Raw genomic sequence first — 10,160 nt, forward strand, 5'->3', positions numbered from 1 at the left:
ATAAGCATTGTGTACAAATGGCACACCTACATATAATGCAAGAATGGCTTATTGCACGTTTTTGCCTTGCTCTATACGCCTTTTTGTGCGATTGGGCTAGTGGAGCAGCTAGTTTTGTACAAGATTGGGAAAAAAGGGGCTTCTGAATGTCTTTCTCAATCGCAGACGCACACAAAGAATACTAGAAATCAGTGCTGTATACTGTCAGCTCAACTCACATCTACTGTATCAATCTGTATTTGAAATACAGCTCAGTTTCACAGTGTTGACACGGTCGTCTTTTGTCCTCATTATCTGACCAATAAACACTTACAACGAGTCTGTATCAGAGTTGCCTCAGACCTCTAAAGGCCCAAACAGGGTGATGCAAACACCAAAGCCCCTGTATGACTATAAATTCAAGTGGAGTGAAATTATTCAGTCATCCCTTTTTCACTGTTGTGTTTCATCAAATCTCTTCCCTCTCTGTGATTAATTACTAACCCCGCAGTCTTTCCCTATCTCGCTGCCGTGCTTGATGTCCCTATATCCAAGTCACTATCCTCCCACTCGTTCAGCATTGCCTCTGCCTGGGCTCTTCTGATTCCCTGCCTCTTTCACCCCTATACAATCACTTCTTTCCCCCGCAGAACAAAAGATTTCAGGAAGCAAGATTTTTACAGTGGAGAGTCATTATTCTCTCTCCACCTACAGTGCCTTCCTACCTGTGCTCCTCTGGGGGAGGAGGAGAGGAGAAAAAAAAAGCGCTGTGTGCATGGATAATTCTGGAAAATAACAATGTGATATTTCATCCACACACATGCACACAACGGACACACAAACGCGCCTTCTCAGCAATGTACTGCCCATATTCATTAGCCACTTTAGAACGCTGTGCTCAAATGAATCAAAGCAAACTGCTTACACGTAATCTTGTCACCCGCCGAGTAAAATATACTGGGTTCCTTATTACAGCCGGTGTGAAGCCAAAATGAAGTGAATGGACTTGTTGTACCATATGCAAGCATACAGTACGCAGTGTGTTCCTGTGTGTGTGTGTGCGCCTTTGTACCGATCATGCACAATAAACTCTAACTGAATGTAACAGCGTTTCTGTCAATTTTGTGCATTCTTGCCTGCCTGTGCATGTGTGTGTGTGTGTGTGTGTGTGTGTGTGTGTGTGTTTTAGTCTCTTGTTTTTCCTAAGCCTACACAGGGTACACTACAGTAAATTACATCATGTCTACAGCAGCAGAACAGGCAACCAAAAACCTTTTCACAAGACATGCTAAATCCCCTTTTTCACGGCAACCTACAGAATTACAATGTACTCTTTCAAAACAGGCACAACTCTTGTGTGTTTGTGTGTGCGCGTGTGTGTGCATGCGCGTGTGCAAAGTGCAGACGTAAGCCTAGGAGGTAAAAAGTTACAGTGGTGATTATAGTAATTATGGTTTCAGGTTTTTGCATATTCCTTCAGATGGACCACTAGATTACCAGACAGTTTTGGCACGAAGAGAGAGGGAGAGAGAGAGAGAAAGAGAGAGGGGGGGAAGAAAAGAGTTACTGTTGGGGGGGGGGGGGGGGTGAGGAAGGGAGGGGTTGGATTGAGGGAGCAAGAAAGAGTGAGAGAGATGGAAAAATGGCTAAAATGGGGGGGATGTGGAAAGGAGACCAGGAGAGGAAAACGAGTTACAAAGGAAGAGAGAATGTAGTGGCGAAAGATACGAAGAAGAGAAAGACTAATCCTTCAGGCAGCTTCCCAACGCCGCTCAGCCCGCTTGCTTGCTTGCTCGCTCCCTCCCTCCTTCTCCTCCTCCTCCTCTCCCCAATCCTCTCTCAACCAGGAGTTGAATGGGCTTTTACAGTGCAGCTTTGTTTCCTATCAAAAAGGAGCGTGAATGTCAAATTCTCCACCAAAAAAAGAAAAAAAAAAACACCTTCCCCTTTAGTTCTTTCCCCTCTCTTTATTCACTCTCTCCATTTCTCTTCAGTTTCTTCTCTTGACCTCATCCCTCCTTCCCTCTCGCTCTCTCTATACAAGACAATGCCCATAACACGCTTTCAGTGGAAAGAAAAAGGAGCCGGGGTCCCAGCCTCATGGACCCCCTGCTGAGGCATGTCGCCTTCTCTCAATGGCAGATTAATTACATATTCATGGTGACACAAATAAGACTCTCTCGCTCACACAAACACACCACTCAGCCAAAGCACCCATCTGCTGGTCGTGTGTCTGCACTCGAGGAATTGTTCTTTCGAGCACACGCACTTAGAAATGTGTCGCCTTTGCATTTGTGTGTGTGTGTGTATTTAAGGAGCGACACCTGTGCAGCGCTGCAGCCCATAAAGCACTGCAGAAATCTGTGATACTTTAAAAACTACACATACATCCCCAAAATCTGCAGCCTGTCTTTAATATGAGTGCCATGAGCAAAAAATCTGGAGACGCAGCAGACTGGTACTTTGGCATAAATCCAAACAAAGTGTCAGAGACCGACACGGGAAGGGACAGGGGGATTAAGCTGAAGAGGCAGAAGTTGGTTTCTTCACACACAGAGAGGGAAAAAAAGTGTCTCCGGTAATCGCTTGTCTTCAATAAGCGCAGTGTGTTTCACATTGTGTTTTGAGGGAAGTAACCCAGCCCGGGCTATTTACTGGAGGTTTTACGGTATCAAATAAAAAGAATATATAGACCATGAAAAGCCTAAGCTGCCGGCTGCGGATAGAGGCAAGGCCTTAAAAAAAGAGATACGGGGTGAGGTTTCAATGGAGAGCAGCTGGCATGCTCCATTTCTCTACCTGTCTCCTTATTCCCTGCCCTTTTCTCCTTCCATCTATCTGTATTGGACCAGTGTGTGTGTGTGTGTGTGTGTGTGTGTGTTTCCACCATGTTTCTGTGACCAATCACAAACACATAATGTCCCGCTGGTTGTGGGCCCCGTTCAGATGCACAACAATATGTCCACTGTTTGGGCCACACTCTAATTAAGCAGTGTAAATCTAACTAGAGAAAAGGGACAGAGTGGCGAGAGACAGTAGCAGAAGCAGAGAATAATAAAAGAGAGCTAAAAGTGAGAGAGGCAAACAGAATGTCAGAGGTGGCAGATGGGAAGGAGAGAAAGCGGAACAGAGAGAGTGAGAGAAATGGGGACAAATGACAGGAAAGAGGAACTGAGACGATGGACGACAGAACAAAAATCTGTGGCCTGGCACTCGGTGGCATCGGTTCACTGAGCCCAACTGTTTATTATGGGAATCAAAGACGCCCAGTCTCTCCCTACAGCAGGCTGCAAAAAATGACTGCAAGAGGATTCAGATTTAGCTTTATGAAAATAATTTTTTTTTCTGTTAACTATTCCATGATAATTAGGGCTGTGTATTTGCAAGAATCTGACCCAACCTTATCATGATACTGGGGTAAAATTCAATATATTGCGATACTGTAAGAAAGGCGATATATTGCGATTTTTTCACATCTAATTTTAGACACCAGAAATACACTATTTTAGAATAAGCAAAAAAGCAAAACAAGTTGCTAAAAACAACAAATGTATACTGCATGCAAAAAACTACAAAAACTACACTGCAACCCATAGAACCCATTAGCATTCACATATCTTGAGGTCAGAGGTCAAGGGACCCCTTTGTAAATTGCCATGCCCGTTTTTCCTCACCAAAATTTTGCATAATTTTTGAGCATTATTTAGGCTCCTTCTTGACAAGCTAGTATGACATGATTGGTATCAATGCAGTCGTTGGGTTTTTCTAGTTTCATACGATGCCAGTAACTTCACTCTAGCTTTAAAACCTGAGCCTGCTACAACCTCCGAAAGATCGAAAAGCAACCGAGCCCGACGGCGGGCTGTCAGATTTTTAAGAGGTTAATAAAAATCGATACAGTATCGCACAACATAATATCACGATACTCATGTGTATCGATATTTTCTTACACCCCTAATGACAATGTGAATTTCTTACAATAATAATGATGTAGTACCTCATTTACTATAATATTGCATTGTGTTTCTAAATGCGTAAAGGCAGTGTGGTTTAATAATATAACTTTAAAAATAGAGAAGTAAGAAAACATTTAAATCTGTGATTAAGAATAGGTTTATAATTTTTTGCAGCGCAGGACTGCATGGGACCAGTGGGAACTATATAGTAGGCCATTGATTGGGAACAAACGGCGTTCTCTCAGAACACCCGCCCCCCACACACACACAACTAACTAAAACAAAAAGCCTGGAAATGAGAGCCCCAAATGAGACCTTAGGTTTCGCAGGCCATGAAAAATTCATAATTCCAGATCTTTACATGAAACTCTAGAAGGAATTAGGCCTGACAGCAGGAGACGCTGGGAATCAGTTTCAGAACATTTAGCTTCTCCTTTCTCTTTTTACTCTTTTCTCTACATCTCAGCCCGTCTCTCTAGTAAACATGCACGCTCATGGACACAAACGCACGCACAAACACACACAGAGGGACGCATTCTTATGTTACATCCCGGGTTTTCCCCCGCGGAGAGTGAGAGATAGTAAATGGTGCAAGCGGTGTGACGCACTTTGTTGACACAGCCTTTTGAAAACCACACTTGCGCCTTCTAAATCGGATTTCATCTCTGCTTTCCTCAAAGAAAAAAAACATGCCTGCAAAAATGCTCTGCCGCTACACAAACAACCCACGTTCGGGCTCTTGATTCTTGGAATAGGACGAGCTGTAATTGCCATGTGTTCCAAGTAAACCGTGTATAAGATGCACACAACTGGAGGTGGAAGCACAAGATCCAGCGTTTTAACAAGTCCAACATTAAATCGACTGAGTGAATGGATGAACATGCAAGGCCACAGGCAAAGAGAGGAAAAAAAGGTCAGTGAAATCCATTCAGCTGCGAACAGAGGACGCGGACTGGAGGATAGAGATAGAGATAGAGAAAAGGTGGGTGGAAAAATGTATCATCGGTGGTCACACTTAAAGTATAGAGTCTATGAAATGTAAGGATGAGTAAGCAAGGATGAACAAAAAAAAAATTAAAAAGAAGGCAGAGAGGGTGAGGGAAATCTGCCATCACTCGGCTGCTGCTAGCAGCAGGAGGGTCTTCTATACAAAACAACCCCAGACACAGTCAAAGACTTCCTTTCACACACTCCTGTGAACGTCTGAGCACACACACACACACACACACCGAGCACTATACGCTCACAAACACACACGCAGAGAATGCAGACAGAATGCAGCATTGTTTGACCGCAGAAATATCTTGCTGTGTGTTCTTTGTGTGTGTGTGTGTGTGTGTGTGTGTGTGGCAGTCAGTCAGCTTGTCAAGTCCTAGTGGAGTGATCAAAGCTGGTACAAACCACCCAGAGAGATCTCTCCCTTCCTCGTCCATTCATCCTTCCCCCTCTCTCACTCTCTCTCTATCTCCCCCTCTCTCACCCCGATACAGAAACAGCATCAAATTTTACCACATAAAATCTGCTCGGCCAATCGCATTGTACTGGCTTGAGCGGCGCAGCCAATCAAATTGGCCAATTTTGTTCCAATAATTCCCAGTTGTCCCCCCACAAGCACTGAACCCTGGATGGCTGCAGTGCACCATGGGACAGGATCAGAGCATAATGGGAGACAGCATGGGAGCTCTGGCAATATCATAATGCCAAGAACGTGCACGCGCGCACACACACACACGTAACAATGTAAGCTCTGCTGGAGCACCGTTACGATGCCAAGTTGACACACACATGTACAAAATCACACAATCTCCCACATATAGACATTCTGGCACACATGTGTGCACAGAAACACACACCACAGGAGTTCTCTGAGAACATCCCTAAGCTGCCAAGTTCATAATCACACACTCACACACCCCTCATGTGAGCACTTTCTATACAACTCTGCAACACCGGATTCACACACCTACAAAGTGAAAGAAAAACATCCTAGAATAAACGTGTTGTGTTCAATTTTAAAAAAAAGTGCTTCCGAGCTGAAACACGACGTGCTGCAGAAATATGAGCGTCTGTAACCAGAAACCCAACAGCCAAACTGTGGAATCTAAAGTGACGGCAACTGCAGGGGCTGTGTAACCATAGACTGTAAATAAGAAGTGGACGTAGTCACCGTGACGTCACCCATTGGTTTGTGGACTGCCGTTTTGAAGCCTCGAGTTTGGCATTTTGGCCGTCGACATCTTGATTTTTGCAACCAGAAGTGACACGTGAGGGTGGAGCTAAGTCATTAACTTTCCTGAACTGAAAACACGCTGTGAAAAGGGTTAAAGCTCTAAGACAAAACACGGAGAACTCCCAGACTGGACAACGCCGTAATAGCCACGCCCTAAAGCATACCCTGTTTTTTATGGTCTATTTGACTCTAAATGGGACCATAATTTACTAAATGAACATCATGCTGTATTGAAGAAGACTTGAAACTAGCGATCGAGACCATAAACTCATGTTTACAATGTTTACTGAGGTAATAAATCAAGTGAGAAGTAATTTTCTCATAGACTTCTATACAATCAGACTTATTTTTGCAACCAGAGGAGTCGCCCCCTGCTGGCTGTTAGAAAGAATGCAAGTTTAAGGCACTTCAGCATTGGCTTCACTTCTCAGACCCGGAGGTAGCCCACTGTGTGTAACGCAAAAACACACTAAATGTTTTACACTAACACCGTGTAGCAGCTGGACTGTAGCACCTGGTTACACTGCAGCTTAGTCATCATAATAAACAAGGGGACTTTTCAGACTTTGTAGGGTGATCTTGACACCCATTCATTCCAGATCAAATGTAAGGGGGCTTAGCTAATGGCTTTTTAATAGGCCAAGAGGCTCGAGGGTGGGGCTTAGTTGGAAGGCGGACACATGCACTCAACCCGGCATTAGAGGATCTCAACTAACACTCTCCTCTCTCATTGTAAGGGCACATGTGTGTGTCTGCCTGTAAGAGACTTTTCCATAGTGTAACACAGTTCCTATAGCACTGCAAAGCTAGGAGAAAGAGGTCTACATGCCAGATTAAATGACTAAGTGCTAAAATAAGAGAGACCTGGATGTAAAGTAGAACAACTTGGATTTGATCCATTATGTGTGGGATTAGTGCTCCCAAAACATCTGAAGATTTTAAATATTTGAGGGTTCTCATCATTCATTATTATTTGATTTGCCAGCATCCTTTCCACAGACCTCATCTTGAACATCATTAGTCACAACCTCGAAAACAAACTCAGCTATTAAGCCACACCAAACCACATACTTTGCAGCGGCGTTAAACTGGAGGCAACGACTGGCCATAAGACACTCAATGATGCATGAGCAGAACTTAACGGCATAATCATTTGGTTAAAACAACTATTTGTGTTTTCCATTCAAAAACAAAATGCCCCACAGAAACGCAGTCTGTAATTTGAAGGGAAATCTCTACCTGAATGGACTGGGGAATTGAATCCAGCCCTGATGCACAGAGAGGATCAGCTATGTACACAAAGCAACCCACTCCCCCACAGTTAGGTCAATGTGTTTGTGTGTTTTGCCCCATTCAATAGAACAACTAATGGAGTGACTCCTCGCACACAAAGAGCCAACTTCAGAGACACGAGGCAAGTTGTTAGGGTACAGAGAAATAACACACGGGAACATAACAGAAAAACTAAGAGGGAGAGGGGAAATATAAAATGAACGCACAAATTAGGTAAAAAACTGCAGTTTCCAGGAGTGTGCAAAGATTGAGGAGCTTCATCTTCCTGAAAAGCACAAACAGTTTTACTCTCCAATTATCTGATTTCTCTACCAAAGTCAAATGGAGTGGTAAGGTGCAATCTATCAGAGGCGGTGGGCGAAAGCCTACTCAAATCATGTCCCTAAATTGCAATGTATTGATTTAACAGTAAACCAATAGAGAACGGTCATAATGAATATTGGTGGGTGTCGCTGAAATGTTGTTCCCCGGGGCAACGAGAGAAAGGTGGCGGCAACATCATGTCCAATTACAGCCCAAATTCAGCACAAAAAACGTAGGCCAATCAGTAACGTCAATATCAATTTACTGACTGCGTTCTGGTATGGACTAGGGGCAACTAACTGTATCCTCTAACAGGCTTTCGCGTGGAATATTAGTTATATAATGGGAGGCTGAAGATTAAAGCGACACCGAGTCCTCATAGGATATTAGAATATTATACTTATAGACTATAATAGGGGATTAAACCCACCATAAGTGCCTGTTAGAAGGTCAAACTTGGGGCCACGCAGGAGAAAGTGGTGAATTAAGCAACTTGGTTGAAACAACAAAAGGATTTGGACATTAATGCTTTTGGATGAACATTAATGAAGTTCTAGCTACATGAGGAGGTCACAGAGTGTGTGAGAGAGAAAGGTGCCGGAGCAGACTATTACAATCTCACAGAGCTTTTAAATGAAAATAAAAATGGTATAAAGTTGCTTCTTACAACACCTGCATATTCTCCACAAACACCAGCTGTTGTGTGGATGTCAATAATAAACAGCTTATCATTTCAACAGCCTCTATATATACTATATATACTGATATATGGAGAGCTCTCTGTCTGTATAAGCTGATGATGGTGAGTTTAATGCATTTTAATCTTCAGCTTCAACCCTGATGTTTTGCAGTGCATTTTCTTCTGAGGACTCCTGGTTTTTGTTGTGATCTTTGTAGCCTATAATTGCCTCTATACGCTTTTCTGGCGGCTGCGAGTGTTTTGTGACTCCTGATCAATTTTCCAATCGGAGCAGCGGAGCGTCGCCTCTGTGTTTGGCGAAGTGCTCTGCAATGAGACATTAAAGTCGGCTAATCGTGGAGTCCAAGAAGAAAAAGAAGGAGAAGAAGAAGTCACTGCCCTTCACAGTTTTACACCTGAATCTAACTGCAACCTCGGAGCTGATTCAACCCATTAATATAGTCCAGACAGACGAGAAATCACTGCGCTGTTCACAATTCAGACAGGGACTTGGGGGAGTTTTTGTTGCAGTCATACCCATCATGTCTCACATCTATACGCGGATTTTACAATAAATGAATTAGCTTATTAGTGGAGGAGGGAAACGTGGTGCTGTGCTTCAGTTGCACGCTTTAAAGCAGTGAAATGCGCACATATCTCCATGGTTTACACCTTAAGACGCTGACCGTAAAGCAGCCTCCTCATCAGCATCAATTTAAATGGAAATACGGCACACACACAAAAAAAAAGAAAAAGTAAGCCATCCTTTTGCAGGAGCTCTACTTCTGCCTCCCTCGCCTCCTATACCAGGCATGCAGCCACAACCACACAGCCGCATCTCGGTGGCAGTGAAGGAAAGAAAAGAAAGCTTTCCATCGCTCTCACAACAATTAAAGTGTATTTAAAGACAGCCTTTTTACCTTGGGCGACTCCTCGGTGCGCGAGCACCAGGAGGAGGAGGAGCAGGAGGATCCTCGGCGTGGCGCACATCCTCACCAAGCTGCAATGTCCTATTCCACTTCTTCTCTGGCCACTTTTCCCCATTATACAAGCAAAGAATAAAACACACACACAACTCCTTGGTCCACGGTGAGGGGAAACGAGAACCACCTCCTCCCCACCTCCACCTCCTCAGGGTCTGCTGAGAAATCAAGTGCCAAAAAAACACCAACAAAAAGGTGGGTGAGTGTATATCGCCTCTAGTCCCGAAGTCCGCGTGAGAGAAAAGGCGCACAGGTTAAGCTGTGAGAAGAGAGAGAGAGGGAGAGAGAGAGAGATAGAGAGAGAGAGGTGGTGGAAACAGCCACGGGGTCCCTTCACTCGTGTCCGTGGCGCCGCTGCCTGACTGCCACTAGAAGCTCTGCTGCTCTGCTCTCTCAGTGCGCTCTCTGCTTCTCCTTCTCCACTCCGCTCCGTTTACGCAGAGAGACAGAAATGCCACCGCCCTCTGGCTACCACACCACACTCGCGATTTCTCCCTCTCTCCTTCACTCTGCTGCTTCGCACTTTAATAACATACAAACAAAAAAAACAATAAATATATAACCTCACTTATCCAACTCTTAGTAACATGTCTGAATATGGATATTAGTGTAGATTGATTCTCTCCTTTAAAGCTTAAAATAACCAGCATTTTCTTTTGGAGACTTTTCCAGAGACACATTATCACTTTCTTGGATTTTTTTTTTTTTTTTTGTCCTTTAACTTGTTTTATGTTTGT

General features: G+C 43.9%; 1 protein-coding gene across 2 annotated transcripts in view; it reads right to left on the reverse strand.

Annotated features, from left to right (window-relative positions):
• Nucleotides 1-9,908, reverse strand: part of LOC119492547 (netrin receptor UNC5C-like) — a 232,737-nt gene extending 222,829 nt beyond the window's left edge. Inside the window, exon 1 of one of the 2 annotated variants that reach the window (XM_037777050.1) lies at nucleotides 9,361-9,908. In XM_037777050.1, the coding sequence (XP_037632978.1) occupies nucleotides 9,361-9,484 (124 nt within the window). In that variant the 5' untranslated portion in view covers nucleotides 9,485-9,908. The remainder of the gene's footprint in view (nucleotides 1-9,360) is intronic. The other variant, XM_037777051.1, reaches the window with a different exon arrangement.
• Between the last annotated feature and the right edge of the window lie 252 nt (nucleotides 9,909-10,160).

The sequence above is a fragment of the Sebastes umbrosus genome, chromosome 8 (assembly GCF_015220745.1).
Source record: "Sebastes umbrosus isolate fSebUmb1 chromosome 8, fSebUmb1.pri, whole genome shotgun sequence".
Classification (NCBI taxonomy): Eukaryota; Metazoa; Chordata; class Actinopteri; order Perciformes; family Sebastidae; genus Sebastes; species Sebastes umbrosus.